The 19,033-nt window shown below is 49.8% G+C and overlaps 1 protein-coding gene across 24 annotated transcripts in view; it reads left to right on the top strand.

Moving 5' to 3' along the window:
• Positions 1-3,806: 3,806 nt before the first annotated feature.
• Positions 3,807-19,033, top strand: part of PMFBP1 (polyamine modulated factor 1 binding protein 1) — a 24,522-nt gene continuing 9,295 nt past the window's right edge. For 10 of the 24 annotated variants that reach the window (XM_087877398.1, XM_087877392.1, XM_087877381.1 and 7 more), the window contains exons 1-3: positions 3,876-4,082; positions 14,123-14,213; positions 16,247-16,402. In XM_087877398.1, the coding sequence (XP_087733524.1) occupies positions 16,295-16,402 (108 nt within the window). In that variant the 5' untranslated portion in view covers positions 3,876-4,082; positions 14,123-14,213; positions 16,247-16,294. Of the gene's footprint in view, positions 4,442-4,700; positions 4,871-6,414; positions 6,478-14,122; positions 14,214-16,246; positions 16,403-19,033 lie in introns of those variants that run through there. The other 14 variants (XM_087877386.1, XM_087877379.1, XM_087877383.1 and 11 more) reach the window with 6 other exon arrangements.

Genomic DNA, 19,033 nt, shown 5'->3' with positions numbered 1-19,033 from the left:
GCTCTTGTCTCTGCTGTGCCAGAGTGTGGTGAATGCAGGGATCTCTCTGCCCAAGGGAAGAACATCCCCCATGCTGGACAGAACAGGACAATGGGACGGCCAACCTCTTGGCAAAGGCATGAGGAGTCCAGTTTTTGGGTGGTGGGACCTGCGTGCTTGTCAAAAAGCAGGTATTGCTTCTCTGTGGGCCCAGGTCAATTATCTCCTAGGGTGCTCTCATGCTGGTTTTGGAGAAGGAACGGGAGAGAACACGGCCAGAAACAGCTGCCTGTCTGAAGAGTGGAGCTTTCCAAATGGCCAAGACCAGCATTGAGCACAAACGCCACTGGACTCCCTTCCTGTAAACTGGACCAAGGGACAAATCATTGCAGGCATGCATGGATAAACACAGGGAAGTGAAAAGGGGGAAGATGGGATGCTGGGTGGTAGAACCTTTTCCAATTTTCTGTGGACATTGCATTCAGTGGCAGAAAGTGGAAGGGGCTACTTCCTTTGCAAATTGGGGATGACTGGTTGCAGAATAATGGCTGGGAGCCAGCTGGGAGCCCTTGTCAAGGGAGCAGGGCTGGAGGGTGGGGTGGTGGCTTGAGGAGGAGTGGCAGGTTCTTTGCTGGAGTCTAGGAATGTTCCTCAAATAAACCTCTTAAAAGAAACCTCTCCACCTGGCTGCTGGGCCCATTTCAAACGATTCTATTGTAGCCATGGTTTCTCATTGCTGGCTACTTGTGTGTATGCAGGAGGGGTGGTATTTTGGTGTGAGATAGAAAAAAATTAAAAATAGAAAAATATCTTTTTCCTCAAATTGAGGAAAGGGGGGGGGGCATTGTAAGACCAACTTTGAGCTAACTGAATATAAGCAAATATTGTAGAAAGCTGCTCAGGTAGCATTCTACTACTGAAGCTCTGGAATGGAAAAGACAGGGGTGGAATCCAGCAGCAAGCAGAGATCTGCCTCCTGGGCTCAGCGTCATGGTTCTTCTCTCTCCTGGGAGGGATCCCATGAAAGGAGCCATTTGCTTCTGCATTAGGACAGGAGGGAGCCCCTTTGGGGGACTCTGCCTTATCCAGCAGAAAAGCAAAAGGCAAAAACACCTTGGTGTCAGGTGAATTTGTGTTGCTCTGTAATTGAGCCGTTGTTTGTGGCTGTCTTTCTATTATATGCAGATTCCTCTTTAAGCAGCATTAGCAAAAGATGCAGAAATCCATGCAAAAAGTGAAAAGGCTCCATACCTGTCAAACCATTCCTGTATTGTGCTGATCTGTCCAAGTTATGAGTTCCTCTAAAAATGAAAGTCTGTTCCTAACTTAAAAGAATTGCTCATAGTCAGCAAGCAGCATGGTTGGGTAAGAATAGATTTTAGTGTGTGCGGGGAAGGTTTATATATCTAGCAATCATGAGAATGAACCGCTCATTTGCCTTCTTGACTTTCGCTTGCCTTCCCCTCCCCTAGTATCGTAGGGGAACAAGGGGGTAGGTGATACACAATTATGGTACAGATTGCACAGAAATTAAAAGATGGAACTGCTGCTTCTAAATTGGAATGAATTTAGCTAAGCAACCTCCAATTAAGTAATATTTTTAAAAAATATTTGCTACACGTTCTCATAATTGTATACAGATTCCTGTGCTACTTTTAGGCTCAACACTGAGACAGGTAGGAACTAGAGAAGTACCTAAGAAGTGGAGAGATGGCAGGATGGATGGAGTGAGGCCAGGGCCGGATTTATCCCATAGGCTAACTAGGCTTCAGCCTAGGGCCTCAAGATCAAGAGGGGCCTACATTCAAATTGTTAGCAAAATTAAAATTACACTTGCACTATAGGTGAAAGGGCCTCATAAGTGGAATAGCCTAGGGCCTCTTTTCATCTAAATCCGGCCCTGAGTGAAGCTGCTTGGGTGCTAGTGAAAGCGAAAGGCAATCAGAGCATAGTGGCTGTCAGGACTGGAAGCCATCTTTTGCATTGGCCTTCAGGCCTGCCACATTTCCTACTGAACCCTGATACTGGCTTTGTTCAGATGGTATTGTGGTTTTGGTTAACCAAGTTTAATGAACAGACTACAATTTTGCAATTACACAAATCATAAAACGTAGATAAACAGCCTGAATAGCTACAGCTGCACTGGGTACTCAACAAAAATCAAAGCACTTTATAAATTAATATGATATATAGAGAACCATTAACTGAGTTTACTTTGTTGCAAGTAAAGAGATTGTTTTGTTTCCAGATTGGTTACAGGCAGTTAGAAATGCCAGGAATATAAACATCCAGCATTTTATTGCCATTTAAACTTGACAGAAATTCTTCAAACCACAATAATTTGTTACATAGATTCTAGCAAGAGCTGAATGGCTGCATTTGTCTTTAGACATCTAACAGCAGCTTTTCATTCAAGTCCAAATGCTTGACAATCGCAGCCACTTTAAAGCTCAAAACTCTTGTATGAACAAACAAACTGGCATGAAAGTTTGCAAAGCTGGAAGCTTAAGCGACCTCTGTGAGGAGTGTGCTTTGGATACAGATGGCGGTGATGATTTTGCTCTGATAAGCAAGGCGAAAGGACTCCAAAGGAACTTTGGGCTTGGAAAGGAGTCACCCTGGGAACCAAGCGAAGGCCGTGCTGAGCAGAAGTTCTGAGGAGCCCCTGAGTGGTGCAGGGAATCTTTGGAAGCTGAGCTGAGCCGAGCCTGCTAACGTCCCAGCAAAAGGAAAGGGGAGTTGGCCACCTGACTTCAAGATACTGAAGTTATGAGGCTGTTTTTCAGATGAAGCAGAACCAAAAATCAAGAACTACAGCCTGAAAAAAGAAAAAACCTTAAGAAAAAACAATTTTACTGGACCAAAATTGAGGTAAATGTATTAAGAATTTGTACAGAATCCAGTTTCTAAGGATGAGATGAGTGCTGGCATCAGCTATCTCTTGGATGATGGAATGTTTCTGGATTTTCCTTTTCCTCACCAAGGTTCAGGACTGGCAAATTTGGGTCAGTTGGGCTGATATGATGCAAAACCCATTTTTCTTTGTTGACTCTTCTATGCACCTCGAATCCCTTTCTGGTGTCCACGATAAGTGGCCCCCAAAGTTTGGATCTTCTTTGCACAGCTGTAAAGTTTCCTTAAGGCTCAATATGCTGCCCCAAGTGGGCCCTGATCGTGCCCATTGTGGCCCTCAAGCCAACAGAGCCTGTCTTTCGTGTTTTAAGCAAAAGAGAAAGCACATCTTCATCCTTAAATGAAACCAGTGGCTGAGTCCCCTGCTAGTCTCTATTCCTATCACATCCTTAACCAATACCAACCTCGGTCCAGACTCGGACTGTGTGGCCCGTTATCTTTGCTTAGTTTATGCTTCAGAGCATGACGTGAGCCCAGATAACCAGTTAATTCAATAAAGCATTAATTCCTGTGTGAACACAGCTCTTCCTTTTTATCCCGTGGCCCTCCGCCAGAGTGGCATTCCCACTCTTGGCAGAATTTTGTTTTTGATCTTTCAAAACAAAATATTGAAGCCAACATGTCAAGATAATGACAACTAAAGATATAGCTGTATGTGACTACAGAGCTAACGGGGTTAGGCAATCTTTTAAGGAAGGCTTCAGTTTCTGTCCCACACCATCCTGTCCCTCGCCTAGGTAAGGATACTCTAAAATCCAGGGTGCCGCTCATGGGGAGGTGCAATCAGATGCCCCGCCCACCGTCTGGGGCGGTGCTGCTCCGGGCGTTCGGCGCGAAGGGAAACCGGAGGCAGCAAGGGGGGCGGGGGAGGTCCCGCCAAGTGCGCTTCCGGGTAGAGCCGCACGGCGTGTTCCACGTGGCGGCGGGCCCCGCCCCGACGCGTCCTCTCGCTGCCGGGCAACGGCGGGCTCCCTTTTCCGATTGGCTGGTGCCGGCGGCGTCTCAAGCGGCGCCTCTGCTGTGCCCAGGCCGTTGAGCGCGGACCTCCCCGGGCGGCTCGGATTGGCCCGCTGCGGCGGGGGGCGGGGCCAGGCCCGAGGGCGCCGGGGAAGCCGACCGGGGGTTGGAGGGTTCGGCGGCGGCCGCGGCGTGACATGGAGCCCCCCCCCCCCGTCCCTCGGCGGGCGCAGGTAGGCCTCCCGAGCTCGGCTCCCGTCTCTGCGCGTGGCGGCCCAGACTGCTCTCCTCGTGGGCCGGAGCTCCGGTGGGCGTGCGGGGCGGTTTGAGCGCTGGCGCCCCTGCCCAGCCCGGCTTTGGGGCTGCTGAGCGGCTCCGCTCTGGGTCCGCCCGCTCGGCTGTGGGGTCCGTGCTCTCCCCACACGCACACACGCGCACGCGCACACGCGCCCTCCGCAACCTCCTGGGACGCTCCTGGCACCGCAGAAGCCCAGCCCAGCCCAGCCCTGCCCTGCCTAAGCAAGCGTTGCGGCCCATCTAAAGCCCGGCTGGCAGCTCTTTTCCCTTCGCCCCTCCGGTGGTTCCCCTCCAGGTAATAGGAGATAACAGAGACGCGCCAATAGTTCTGAGACACTGAAGCTGCTCCGAGGGTCCCAGAGCGAGCTCCTCTCCTCTGCTCTGCTCTGCTCTGCTGGAAGGAGGGGAATTTGGCCCGTAGGCTTTTCCGGGAGCTTTTTCTCCCTGGTGCTGGCAATGGCCGTGAGCTCCGCTGGAATGAAAGAGGCTGGGGTGGGACCGGTGTGGGTCAGGGAACATTTTGACTTCCTGTCTTTATTATCATTGCTCCCAAGGAAATAGACCTGCCTCTGAGTTCTCCTGGCTTGCAACACGCCTACTCCCACCAAAATTACCCTGGATGTTTTGCAAAAAGAACTGCCTCGCTGACAATTTTGGATCCCCCGCCCCCCACCCAAGTAGCTTCAATTCACCTAAAGGTTTTTGGTCATGGCACCTGAGAAAGGTTAGGCAATCACTGAGGAATGTTGCCATTAAAAATTAATCCCAATAATAAGTCTATTTTCTTTGCCAGCCTTTTGGCTAACTGCCCTAATAACTTCCCTGGCTTTTTAGAAAACTGCTGCTTTATCATTTTATATAGGTATTTTATTACATAGTATGATACATACATACGTAGTATGCCAACTATTTTCATGTTTTTAGTGAAGATAACATTCACATTTTGTAAACAAAGATAGAAGAAATCTAGGAAAGGCTGGGATTGGAGATTGGATATCTTTTTGCCCAATTTATCAGGAATATTCCAGTCTGATTAAAAGTCAGAATCAAATTGGGCAAATCCATTGGAACAAATCTATTTCTCCCAATTCTGAAAGGGTGGAGGGGGAGCAATTGCCAGCTATGCTGGCTGCACCTGGAGGTCCAGTAAGGGGTGGGGGGAAAGGGGCTGCTCTAGAAATGCAGCACACAGAGGTGAGGTGGGCTTCTGGCCTTTCCATGCCCAGCCCAGGCCTTTAGGAGCTGAGGGGGCAGAGGCCTGGCCAGCTTAGCCTTTCCCATCTAGGCTGCAGGCATTCATGACTGGCAGGTGTGATTTCCCCCCTTCCTCTAATTGTACAGGATGGTTCTTCCCTGGTTCCTGTCTCACTGGCTCCCCTCGCCATCACCCTGTGCTTTGGAGGTTCTTCTGAGGGTTGTCATGAATCAATGGGCCTGGCTTCCCTTTCTGCTTCGGCCACTGCAAAGGGTGCAAGAGCCTCTCCCTTTGCTTTGGCCATCTGCTTTTATTTCCTTTCCTGCATTATGGGAGTCGTGGAGTGGCAGTTGGGGCTTTTGCTGCATGTGAGAGGGTCTCCCCCTCCCCATAATGCAGGAGGGTGCTTCAGCTGGGTGTCTCCCCATTTATTCCTTTTCATTTGGTGTGAGGCCACAGGATTCCCACTGCACAGTGAGTGAGTCAGAGAGCAGCAACTGCACTTTCCTTTAAGCTTCTCTGAATGCTCTCTGTGCTTGGGAAGATTTTGTCCTGTGAGGACATTTGCATCTCTGTCCCCTTTCCAAAAGGCCCACTGCTCTGTAATTAAAGAGCTGGAAGGATTCGAGGTGACTGGGCTGGAAAGGGAGCAGACCTGTTGGGGCAAGAGGAGCAGCTTTTCTCCTCCTCATTCCTGGTCGGGGCTCTCAAGTACAGGTTTGTTGAGTGTGCAACTTTGGGTCACCCTCTTCCCAGGCCTGGCTTAGCCCCCCGTGGGGGAGGGCAGGAGTCAGCTCACTGATGAGCAACCAAGGAGCAGGACGCTTGCACATCTTCCCAATGGGATGGAGCTTCTGGATCTCTGGTTGCCGAGTGTCAAGGGAGAGCTCTCCTCCATGTTTCAGGTGCCTGGGCCAGGGGTGGCCTGCCCTCACCAGTGTGGCTTCTTCCTGCTTCTGAATCTGCTGGAGAGATGGGCTCATCTTCAGGGATAGAGGGGTGGGCTCCAGGCCAGCTTCAAGTTGAGGAATTGCTCCTCCCTCCATCAGTGAAACAGCCCACTACCAGTCGATGGGCACCGGAGGAGCCTTGTGACTAGACTGGCAAACCTACAATTTGCCTCGTTAATTCTTCTGGTAAGGAATTCAGAAACGCCAGTCTACTCAGGCAGCAACTAAATAATATGCGCTTTCATAATCTGTATTTTACAGCAGTGTGTTGCTAGGGCAACAGAAGCACTAGGACTGCCCCTTGCTGATCTCAAAAGCAGAACGTATAAGGAGGCTCTGCTTTTCTTTTTCTCACCTCCTCCCCCTGGGGAACGGTGGCTCCTTCTTTTCATACGCTGGCTTGGAATCCTTGAGAAAGGTTTCTACTTGGATTTCTTATAGGACAGCCACATGGGAAGGACCATTGGTCACTCCAGGGGCCCCTTGGATTTTCCCAGGTACAACCAGGGGATTGCATGAGGTCAGGGAGAAGCCAGGAAGTGATAGTATTAATTTGAAGTGGATGGCTGGGTGCATATTCCGTGGTTTGGGAGGGTAGAGAAGAAAAGTTGGTAGAATAATGAGGCCCTGAGCCAGACACCACACACAAAGGAAGGTTGTAATAGATACTGCTCTATTGCTGGAAAGGCAAGTTCACCTTTCATACTACATGCCCAACTTTTGGGCCATTTGATTAATTTATCTGGGAAGCTGTTGGATTTGAAAACATTAGAAATATGAGTTCCTGGAGTTACAGAGCCTCTGTACGTGTTTGATAGGAAGAGAGCTGTTTCTTTCCTCTGGCTGGTTGAACCAGAGCTGCAAAGGAAATTGCTTTGGCTTGCTTGGGAAATGCTGTGCATCTTTCCTGAAGATTTGAGACAGTTAAAATGAGAAGTTGCCCATCAATTAACAGCAATAGTCCATGTGTTTTTTCTGTAGCAGGTAAAATCCAGCGAACAGAGAGTTGGGAAATAGGATGGCAGTGAAGCACGGGAGCTTCCATGAAAACAAAGATTTAAACAAAAACTGCACAACTGCTTACAAGTAATCTTGTTTTCATCTACTACTGAATTTTGATTTTGTTGGCATGTGAAGGAGAGGAGAGAATCCCTAGGATTGAAAGTAGGGATTTTGAAAGAGCAGCTCTTGGCTGCTAGATACCATTTGGTCCACTTGCATCAGAGGAAACCTCTAGATACTTCAATTTCATTTTATTTCCTTTTCCTCCTTCCATATAATTCTTTACAGACAAAGCTGCTTCTAAACATGGAATGACCTCCCACGCCCTGGGAGGTCAGCAAACTGTTCATGGCTCTCTTGGAGTGTAAGCAGCTGCATTCAATCCAGTTTCTGTGCTAGAACTTTGGCAGGTTGAGCTGTGGACTTCAGCAATTGGAATGCGCCTGCCGTTTGCGTGGACTCCAACTCCCTCCCTTTGGGGCGGGGTGTGTGTGTTCAGCTGTTGGAAACAGCGGGGGGGGGGGGGTTGGCTGCAGGTCAGGGCCTCTAGAGGCCTCGGCTCCTCTCCTTTCCATGAAAGGAGCAGGAGAAGAGTCACAACAAAGACAGCATAAAGTCACCTGAAAATCTGATGGTAGCTCTTCCAGAGAAAAACCATTCTCTCACTTGGTAATGGTGGGAGATCTTGGGCATCATGGCCAAGCCATTTCACCCCAGATGCCAACATTTTATCTTGTGTGGAAAGCCGTTTCTCTGCGAAAGGGGACAGGCGAGGGGGTCCTGTGTCCACCCCAGAAGCAACTAAGGGGGTGGCTGGGCCTGCCCAGGAATGGGGAGGAACAACAGTGGGTTACAGGACTTGGGGCTCTTCGGATGCTGCTTTCAGCAGTATCCTCCAGGGTGGAAATTTCGTGGATTTTAAAACTGAGTAGCAAACGAAACAATTGGGTAGACGCAACAGTTTAATACAAGCATAAAAGGACCCAGGGAAGGCAAGGTGCTCCAAGAGCTCTGTCCAGGCAGGCCCCTCTGCTGGCCTGAAGCCATGCTGGGTGTCTGCGAGTCTTTCTGGGTCAATGTGGAGTTGTGCTTAGAGGGTCAGACTAGAGAGAGATCCAACTTAGAACTAAAACGAAATTTCCCCACAGGGACAACAATTAGTGGAATTGGTTGCCTCCATCACTGAAGGTTTTTAAGGGGCGATAGGACAGCCATTTGTCCACAAGGTTCCTTCCAACTCTCGTATTCTGTTTTTCTGCTTTCTCGAAGGCCCAGGCCAGTCCCCTCTCCACCAAGGCTGCTCTTTGATCTTTTAGTGCTTGCATGGAACCAAACCTGGGGGGCGGAGGGGGGGGAAGCAGGTGATACCATTTGATTTCCTCCCTCCCCCCACCTGACCTCCCTCAGGGAAGAGCATTTGCAAAGGCCAGCAGGGAGGCACCTGGGGCTTTGGCTTCCACTCCACTGAAAGGGAATCAGCTCCATAGGAAAGTCGGTCTGCCCCCAGGTGTCTTACGGGTTGCCAGCTCTTCCCTGCCCATTTGGGGTGAAGAAAGAGGACAGGCCCACCTTCCTGTGGTTAGACCTCTCCCCTTTCCTTTCAAAAGCTTTGTCTTTGTGCCCTCTGGAGCCCTCTGGCTTTAGCAGCTGAGGAGGCTTTCAGAAGAGCAACAGCGACCTCTGGGTAGGCCTGAAAGGAGGTCAGGAGCTGCCTTTGCTCAGCCCAGCCCAGCCCAGCCCCACTTCCCTGAAGCTCTCCAGGAAGGGGGGGCTTTGTTCCCAGCCCCTCATTTCCTTAGAAGGGGCCAGATGCAGGACGGGGGCAGTTCTGGAGGGGCCAGGAAGAAAGGTTACGGTTCCCACATGGATGTCCATGGCACCTGCTTTGCTGTGGCTTCCCACTCTTCCTCCACAAGGCGGAAGGTTCCTAAGCGCTGGCCCTGGAGTCATGTCCTGCTACCACAATGGGGCTTATCAGCCGAAGGGGAAGGGAAGCTTGTGGCATCGAGGGTGGGTTCGTTGCCTCCCTCATTGTTGGGCTGTCCCTCTGAAAGTTGCTTGCCTTGCTTAATGAGATGCAAATGAAAAGCTTTCCACTGCAGGAGGGATCGAGATGAGCAGCCCTGCTGCACTGGAGGGTAGCTCTCCTCCAGGAGCCTCTTGACAGAGCCCAGGAAAGCCAGCAGCTGGCAGAAGCCCTGAGGAGTGGACTGGAGGAAGAATGAGAGATCTGATGCTCCTCTCGCCCGCCCATCTTTGTCCGCTTGTCTTTTGTAATCCTCTAGCCACACGGCAGGCAGAACAGGCCCCCCCTCCCCCACTCTTTCCCTCCCTCCCTCCCTCCCTCTGCTTGGCAGTGCCACAGAGAGCATGCCCATGCTGGCTTTTTCTTCCATGTTTTCTTCAGATGAAACAGTGCCTGGCTTCTGTATTTGCACATTCCTACTAAGAGGAGAGCCAACTAATATTCCCCTGGCCTAATGTTATCTTGGGGGTTTCACTTCAACTGGTAGCAGTTGAATGGATCAACAGCACGAGCAACCCAAATGAATGGATGTTTTCAGAAACCTTGGCACGGATGGGACTGTGCCACCGCTCTCTGACGTGGGCACTTTCCATTTTGCTCTGGCTTTTCTTTTGGTGCAGATTTGAACAGCATTCTTCCTCCCCATACACAGACATCCTTCATGATGGATGTTGCACTGGTCTTCCCAGAGCCCCATTCATCTCCCTGGCGAGAACGTTGCCTGGAAATAAATCCGCAGCCTTGGCTCCAGGGTGGGTGGGGGTCTTTTTAAAATCTTCCCAGCGTGGATAAAAGTGGGTCAAAGGCAGCAAACCATCCGTGCAGGCAACTGCCTGCCCGTCTCCCGTGGAAACCCTCTCCCTTTTACAAATGCATCTCAGGATTAATGAACACCTGCTCCGCAAGTGGGTATGCAGGCATGCCTGTCTTGTACATACCTCCTCCGTGTGTCTTCATGCCCGTGTCCACACTGGTGCTCCTGCAATCTGAGCAACATCCTTCACCTGTTTTCTCCATAGAGCACGAGGCTGACTTTCTGGCTGGAGAAGTCTTTCCTTGTGGACATGGCGCCCTTTTTCCTGTTAGACTGTTAGCTGATCGTTGTCATCAGAGAAAGGGGCATACCTGAGACTTAACGGCATTTTTCCATTGATGTCGGCTGCCTTGGTGCAAATTTGGGTTCTTTGTCTCTTTAATGCCAGCTTGAAATGGACCTTGGTGGGCAAAGAAGCAGTGCTTTGAGGAAGGCAGCTGCTGGCATTTTGCCCACTGCAACTGGGTTGGATGCCCAGGCGCCTCAACACTGGCGGAAGAGGCAAACGGGCAGGGCTGCTCCTCCTCCCTTGCTGTTTCCAAGGTGGCAGAGATGGCAGCCTTTGTCTTCTGTTGTGCTGGCTCCACTGCACAGGATGTTGAAGAGGGTGGAGCTGATGGTGGGGGCCCTGTTGGTGCCATGGGTGGGCTCTCAGGCGGCAAGAGAAATCCGAGAGTGTCTTCCTGTGTCCAGGGCTACCTACTCTGAGTAGCTTCCCTGGGCTGCTTCATTTGGGCTGGCCTCAATGCAGGATGCAGGGCTTCTCTGCCCAGCCACTCTTGCTATCACATGCAAGTGTGGCGTTGCCACTGACTGGATGGCACTGTGCCAATGAGTTTGCCATCCCGCTACCCGCCCGCCCTCTGTGCTTCGCTCCCTCCTTTCCTTGCTCCCTCCTTCCCTTTTTTCCCCTCCTCCTCCTGCCAGCTTGACTTTAATTAACATGCAGATTAATTGATTTTTAAAGCTGAAATATTACAGATGTCTGTCTATCAACTGGTTGGCACCATCCAGTTGATGAGGAAGGACTGGGAGGACAATGCCCATGCCTTTGTGTTGCAGAAAGGAATCTCTTGTTAAAAATAACCCTGCAGCCTCTTCTGGAGAGCAAGGGCTTCTGGAGAGGCCACGAGAGGAATTTAATTTAATTTAATTTAATTTAATTAATTAAATTTATATGCTGCCCCTCTCCGAAAACTCAGGGCGGCTCACAATACATTTTAAAAAATAATTATAAAAAAGCATTGAAAAATTAAAAACATTAAAAACTCACAAGAGCGAGATCAACGTCCCCAGGCCTGCCGGAAAAGCCAGGTCACCACCGCTTTTCGGAAGGCCAGTAGGGTAGGGATTGTCCAGACCTCAGGAGGTAACTGGTTCCAGAGAGCTGGGGCAGCCACAGAGAAGGCCCTCCCCCGCGGGCCCGCCAGCCGGCATTGTTTAGCTGACGGGACCCGGAGGAGACCAACTCTGTGGGATCTTACCGGTCTCTGGGAGCTATGCAGCGGAAGGCGGTCTCGAAGATAACCTGGCCCTGAACCATGTAGGGCTTTAAAGGTAATAACCAACACCTTGAATTGTGACCAGAGACCAATAGGGAGCCAGTGCAGCTCGCGGAGAATTGGTGTAATGTGGGCCTAGGTGCACCCATGACAGCTCGCGCAGCTGCGTTCTGGACCAACTGTAGTCTCTGAACACTTTTCAAGGGTAGCCCCATGTAGAGCGCGTTGCAATAATCTAACCGTGAGGTGACAAGGGCATGAGTGACTGTGAGGAGACCCTCCCGATCCAAGGAAGGGTCCTGAGCTCCCTTTTGCTGGGCTTCTTCCAGTCTCTGCAGGGAGCGAGGCAAGGTGTAGGGGGCAGTTCCTGCCTGGGGGCCCTTGATTGGGAAGCAGAGCTGCTGGAAAGGTCTCCCCCAAATACTGACAGGATGGCAGTGCTAGGAAGAGCCAACCCTTTCAGGCTTGCTGATGTTTCCATCAAAAGGCAAGAATGGGTTTACCTTTCATGCTTCCCTTTAGTCCTTTAATTTCATTTTGTATATTTAAAAAAACCCTCGTGGCAGTGGATCAAACCTGCCGCATATGCCAGGCAAAGGTCTCCTGAGAGGTGAGTTGCTCTGCTGGGTGCTGGGGCTGCAGGTCAAAAGGGCTTTACTCTCTAGTGGCTCTTCAGGGTCCCTCTCACAGGCCAGGAGTTGGACCAGGCAGGAAGCAGAGCCTGACAGGCCCCGCTGCCAATGGCAGACCGCAACTGCCTCCCTCTGGAAGTAGCTTTCAAGGGCTGTCCCAAGCACAGCTCGGCTCCAAGGGTCTGTGGGTGTGGGATGCTTTCTGTCAGAAACCCTGCCCCCCTCCCCCCTCCATTTCCTGCTCTGCTTGGCATGAAAGACAAGGGGTCCCTGGGCCTTTGGGTTGGTAGTTCAGTGCCGAAAATAGCCATTTCCAGCCAAATAGCAAAGTGAGAAATCTCTGATTAGGCTGCTAAATAGATTAAATCTGACTACTTGCTTCTGATGGAAAGAATTAACTCACTACTCTGGGGAGGGAGTGCAGCCCATCTTGGCTGCTCTCTGGCCTTTAACCCCTTCTCCACTGGAAGAGCTGGGGGCTGGTTGGTGCCTGGAAGTCAGAGAGGGTGAGGCATAACTCTGGGGATGCATCTGCAAGCCAAAAAGCTCTTCCTAGCATTGGTTGCCTTTTGGGGACCTGTCCAGCTTCCTTTTTTTATAAAGTCTTTTGAGCACATCCTTTCACTTACAGGCAACCTGTCGTTCTCTTAGACCTCGGCTACCCTCTTATTATCTGGAGTTTCTGGCCAGCTCTGACTATCAGCTGTGTATTTATTTCTCTCTTTTTTTCCCAAAAAAGTTTTTATTTTTGTTTCTCATAAACATATTTACATGTACAGTCATTTATCCACCATTTTTCATTCATCTTATCTTTTAACTTTCATTTTTAATTGTTCGGGGCTGCTCTTTTACCCTTTACCCTTCTTTATTTTGCCACAACCTTTCTTCTTCTCTGCCCCTTCTTTTCCTTCCTCTATCTCTTTCTCCTTTCTTCTGTGTATTTATTTCTCTGTGTGCAGTTTGTGTCATTCTTGTCCATGCATTGGCTCTCTCATCCCTCAAGGCCTGTTGAAAAAAGCTCACACTGCTTTAATCAATGAGTATAGATGTACATATGTATACATCATGCTGTTCCTTTTTTGAGAAAACAGAATTATGCAAAAGACCAAACAGGAGCTGGAAGTAGCAAATGAAATGAAATGGCTCAGAGAAAATAGGTTTTTCTACCAAGGATCATCAACTGGGGTGATTCTGGTTGTGATGGATCAGGAGAGAAATGGGGGCATCAGATGAGCCACTGAAAGAGATCTGCGAGGTTTGGGATGGCCTTTCCGCCTGGGTCTTCAATGCCTTCCGTCATGCCCTTAAAACCCATCTTTTCCAGCAAGCCGGGCTGGCTTAAGAAGAAAATTTTAAATTATTTTAATCAGTTTGTGACTTCTTAACTTTCGGGCCAAATTTATATATATTTTTAATTGTTTTTAATATTTGTATTCTATGTTCTTATCTTGGCTGTACACCGCCCTGAGTCCTCAGGGAGAAGGGCGGTATATAAATTGGAAATTAAATTAAATTAAATTAAATTAAGTTTTGCTGGCGAGTTCCCTAGAGCCTTAGCCTCAAGCTGCAGAAGGCAAAAGCCCAGTCTGTTTGTAAGAGACTTGGTCATCCAGCCTGGGCCTCTGTTCCCTCCACTCCTTGGCTGAAAGCCCCATGCCCAGCACCAGGCCTTCATTAAAGGGAAATTCATCAAGTTCGGCTCTGGTTTCCAGGTTGGCTGCCAGAGTTTTAGAGGTCTTTAACAAATGAGGTGGAGAGATTCTGAAGTTTGGCATTTGATTTTATGTCTGGAGCTGGTCTCTTGCCCTGTACCTTAGGTTCTGCTCAGCCATTTGGACGTGTTTCTGCCTTGCAGGTTCTGAAGAACAAAACTTAAAGTCAAGAACTGTTACAGGCCATTCCAGATCTTCACAGTGAAATCTCCCGGAAAGACGACGTCTCTGCAAGTGAGCGAGCATGAGGGGACTTTGCTCACAGCTGCCCTCCCTCCGTAGGATCCTCTTTGGCTAAGAAGCTTTGGCTAGAGAGAGAGAGAAGCCTGGGTAGGGGAGGGAGGGAGGGAGAGCCTAGACCCAGAACCTTCTGTTGGGGACTTGAAGCTCTTTTCTCTTTAGTGCAGCTAAGTCTCCTTTCCTGGCTCACTCAGATCTGGGCCTCTTCTGACAGCCTGGCTGAGTCCATGTGGCAGGAGCAGTTATTGAAGCAAAGACTGCAGCTGACAGACTGAATGCCGTTCACAGAGCTGCACCTGAACAATTGTTTGTGCTGCCTCTGGGAATCTGTTATTGGCTTGGGTGGGACACAGATCAAACTGCAAAGCCTAAACATACGTGCGGTTTTTGCACATGACCATAACCCATAAGTCAGCCCCAGGTCAGGTTAACAAGCAGCCCTCGGGCAAGCCCAATTCCAGCCTTGTATCCCTGGCTGTGTGATTCCTCCTGCCCTCCCTTAGGATTCCCTGCAGGGCGTGGCAGTCCAATTCCATAGATTTGGAATGGACCATAGAGATCTTCTAGTCCAACCCCCCCTTCAGATAGGTGGCTGTCCAGTCTCTTCTTAAAAACCTCCACTGATGGAGCACCCACAACTTCTGGAGGGAAGCTGCTCCACTGGTTAATTGCTCTCACTGTTAGGAAGTTTCTCCTTCACTCCAGGTTGCTTCTATCCTTGATTAGTTTCCATCCATTGTTGCTTCTCTTGCCCTCTGATGCTTTGGAAAATAAGTTGACCCCCCTCTTCTTTGTGGCAGCCCCTCAAATACTGAAATGCTGCTATCATCTCAGGCGTAGTCCTTCTTTTCTCTAGATTGGCCATACCAATTCCTGCAACCATTTTTCATATGTTTTTGTGTCCAGGCCCTTAATTTTCTTAGTTGTTGCTCTTTGCACCTTTTCCAAAGTCTCAACATCTTTTTTTGTAATCTGGTGACCAAATTGGATGGCGTGTTCCAGGTGTGGCCTTACTAAGGTTTTATAAAGATGTCCAGCCACCTCTGTGTGAGAAGCTGGATGGATGAGGCCACGTGATGCACCTTAAGCTTCCAAGTGGTCCACCCAGTTTCATTTGGGCTGTAGGGTGGGTGCTTTTCCTTGGTGTTCTCCCCGCCCCCCCGCCCTTCCCCACTCAGCATATGCACCTTTGGGCTCTTGCAGTGAGTCAGCAGCATGGTGGAAGGAATAAGGAGGGTGCCAATTCAGAGGGGACAGCCATCCGGATTTATGTTTATGTTACAGTTTAGAGTCCCTGAGCAGCCTACAGCTCTGTGGGGGCACCTACCGTCTGGAATGAGCTCCCCCCAGAGATACGGAGGATCCCGGATCTGCGCACCTTCCGCCGCGCTGTGAAGACTTTTTTATTCCATCAGGCGGGCTTGGCCTAATCTCTTCCCTTTTTTAAATATGTAAATTTTAATCTGTTTTTAAATTATTGGGGTGTTTTAATCTGTCTGGGCCAAAATGATTTAATTTGATTTTATCTGGTTTTTAAATTTTTTGTATCTATGTATTTTATTGTTTGGCTGTTCACCGCCCTGAGTCCTTCGGGAGTAGGGCGGTATACAAATCAAATAAACTAAACTAAACTAAACTAAACTAAAGCGCAAACAATAACAAAGTAAAAAGTAATCTCAAGTTTGCTTTGTTGTGGAATCCGCTTCTATCAGGAAACACCTCTTGAAGTGAAGAACCTCTGAGGAATGAGATTTTCCATCCACTCATCAGCTTCTCAGTCTCCTCTGGGCCAATTCAACCCTGCTGCAAACACTCTGCTGCTTAGCCCACTGAGTGGGAGGCCCATTGCTGGCCAAAGCAGAAAGCGTGCAAAGAGCTGAGTCAGCAATCGCGAATATCTGTTTGGATGCCTTGCTTGATCCTTGGATGGCGGGGGTGGCGGCGTCTTCTCCAAAGAGGCTGCCACGTGGCTAAGGGCAGAAAAAACCTGGGCCTTCTGGTATAACCTCTTTTCTGCCTTTCCTCAGACTGAAAAACTGGTGCCCGGCGAGAAAGATTGCAAGAGAAACCTGGATATGGAGATAGAAAGTGCTCATCCGGTGGGACAGGAGCAAGTCGAACTGCATGGGAATTCAGTGGAAGGGCAAACTGTTTGGTCAGGGTTCCAAGACACCTGGCTGCAGGTAAGGCAGCTGCTCTGGGACAGTCAGCCTTTCAAATCCTCCACACTCTACTCCAAAAAACACCAGAGAAAGGCTCTTTGGTTGCCCAATCCAGGGGAAGTTCCTCCCTCCTGCGTGAGTGGAAAGCAGAGCCCATCCTTCCAGTGCAAAGGCTACCTTGCAGACCAGGCCACGGCCAGGGCCCACTGGGTGAGGCTGTTGGGCTTCTCTGCCTTGAATGGAAAGGAGTCTTCCCTTCTTTTGTGCAGCTCTAAAGGCAATTCACAAGTAACTTCGGAGGCTATGCTGGCTGTGAGAAAGCAGAGAGAAAGCATTGTTGGCAATGGTTCCTTGCCCTCATTTATTGTCCTTACCTTACTAGGAAAACAGCAGTGAGCAAGATCAGGAAAGCAGCTTTGGTAATAGGCAAGTGGATGTGGAGCTGGCTTTTCTGCCCAATTTGCTTGGCTAGGAGCACTCTTTTCCCAGACGGGGCCATTGGAGTCTCTGAAAGGAGAGGCTGCTCCGCCAGCAGGCGGGAGGGAGGGAGGGAGGGAGGGAGGGAGCAGCTCTTTGCTCCAGGGTACTCCAGAAGAAGCGTTAGCAGGAGGCCCTAGGTAGGCAGGTGCCCGCCTCCAAGAGAGGGGCATAGGTACAGAAGACAGCTGGAGTGGCTGCTGGAGATGCCTGCCTCCCCCTCTTCAGGGCAGGGCCGGGCCCTTCATAGAGCGAATCCTATTTGGGCGAGGGAGGAAGACTGCTGGCCTGGGGCCACAGCTTCTGCTCTCCAGTACATGAACTTGGGCGTTCCTTTGGAGCAGGTGCCTCCAGGCGTTCCAGAGGAGAGGCTCCGTCATTTTCTCTTTCTTCTGCTACTGTAAATCCTGGGACATATTGAGGTGCAATAATTTGTTGTTTTGATTTTGGCCCTGCCCAACTCTGACAATTCTGTTGGTCTTTCTGAGTCCCTGGCCACATTAGTTAGCTAGGTCCCCCACTACAGCATCTCCCCAGAAATGAGGTAACTAACCCCCCACCTCCAGGAGTACTTCCAGAGTGGTCCCTTCCCAGTTGCCTTGCTTGCATCTCCCTTTTTCACATCTCGGTCTCTGGCACAGCCTGACACCTTCCAGTGGAGAACCCACCTGTCCCAGCCCTCCCTCGCTCACCTTGTTTTGAGCTCTTTTCTGGCTGTGAAAGATTTTATAATGTTGACCTGTGTCATTAACAGTTTCACTGTTGACCTTTGGCTTTAGATAATTTCTGAACGTTAGAACCCTCCTATTCCAGTGTAAATCCATCAGGAGGGAGTCCCTACAGGGGAAAAACCATTCTGCATCTGCTTCTTGTTTTTTAACTGGCTGGTCAAGGAGAATGCGGCATCCGGATGGCCAGTTGTGCCAAAACTTTCTGAAAATCAGTGGGCACCCTGACCCAATGCAAGAGATCAGTTGAGAGTTTGAGAGGGAAATGCCCTTCTCTTTTGTAGCCTCGGTACTAGCAGAAAGGGAGGGGGAGGGAAGGAGTTGGGGTGGAATGAAGTAGGAAAAAGAAATGTCACTGTATAAATTGAAAGTGAACCTCAAATGTTTTTGAGGCTAATGGCTTCACCCACTCCATTTGTCTCTGGCTCCCAATAGAAAGCAACTGTCAGCCATCCATATCAGAGGCTGTCCCCCAAGAGCCTCTCCAACTGCGTGACCCTTTTTTTTTTTTTTAATTTGATTTATATGCCACCCTTCTCTGGAGACTCAGGGCGGCTTACAATGCGTTAAGCAATAGCCTTCATACTTTTGTATATTTATACAAAGTCAGCTTATTGCCCCCACAAACTGGGTCCTCAATTTACCTACCTTAGAAAGGATGGAAGCCTGAGTCAACCTTGAGCCTGGTGAGATTCGAACTTACAGTAATTGCAGACAGCTGGTGTTAATCACAATGCTATCAGTCTGCTGAGCCACCAGGCCCCTTCCCTTCCAAGAGCCTCAAAGAGCAAATAATGATAACTTTTGACAGAAGAAAGGCATTTTAAGGGCTCTGAAAGAGACACTTAATGCATTTGCCTTCTGCCAGGTTATCACTGTGCCATGAGTTACTTCTAATGCCTAGTAATCAAGGTGCATTTTCAGAGCTGCCATTTGGGGATTCCTCCACTGGAGCTCACTGGGGGAGGAGGGGGGAGAAGACACAGATGCAGGCGGGGGGCTCCCCCTGCTGCCCTCCTGCAGAGCTGCAAGCCTCCAGCATGGCTAGTTGGACAGGCCCAGTGGATGAGCTGCTTGGCCCCTGCCCCAGCTCCAGTGGGAAAAGGCCCCTGACAGAGCAAAGGCAGAAAGCATGCAGAAGATCCCTAGCCCTTGCTCGTCCCTGGGAAGGCTGGGCAGGTGGCGCTTAGGAATGCTGAGATGTGCGCTGGACTTCAGATGCTGCCAAAGCTGTGGCCTCCTTTCTGGAAAAGCTTCGAATGAGAGATTTTGCCAGCTGATGTACCACCCATGATTGACAGGGACAGATCTTTCTTTGCAAAACCGAGCAAGCTACTTTTTCCCAATGGTCTCCTGCCTGAGGCAAAAGTCGATCAATGGACATCGTGTCTCGGGTCTCTTTGAAAAATAATCAGATGATGCAGATTTGGCCAGGTTTCATGGTCCC

This window comes from Pantherophis guttatus, chromosome 11 (genome assembly GCF_059756535.1).
Source record: "Pantherophis guttatus breed Tessera chromosome 11, ASM5975653v1, whole genome shotgun sequence".
In the NCBI taxonomy this organism is placed as follows: Eukaryota; Metazoa; Chordata; class Lepidosauria; order Squamata; family Colubridae; genus Pantherophis; species Pantherophis guttatus.
Note: the sequence above shows the minus strand (reverse complement) of the source record. Positions and strands in the feature narration are given on the sequence as shown.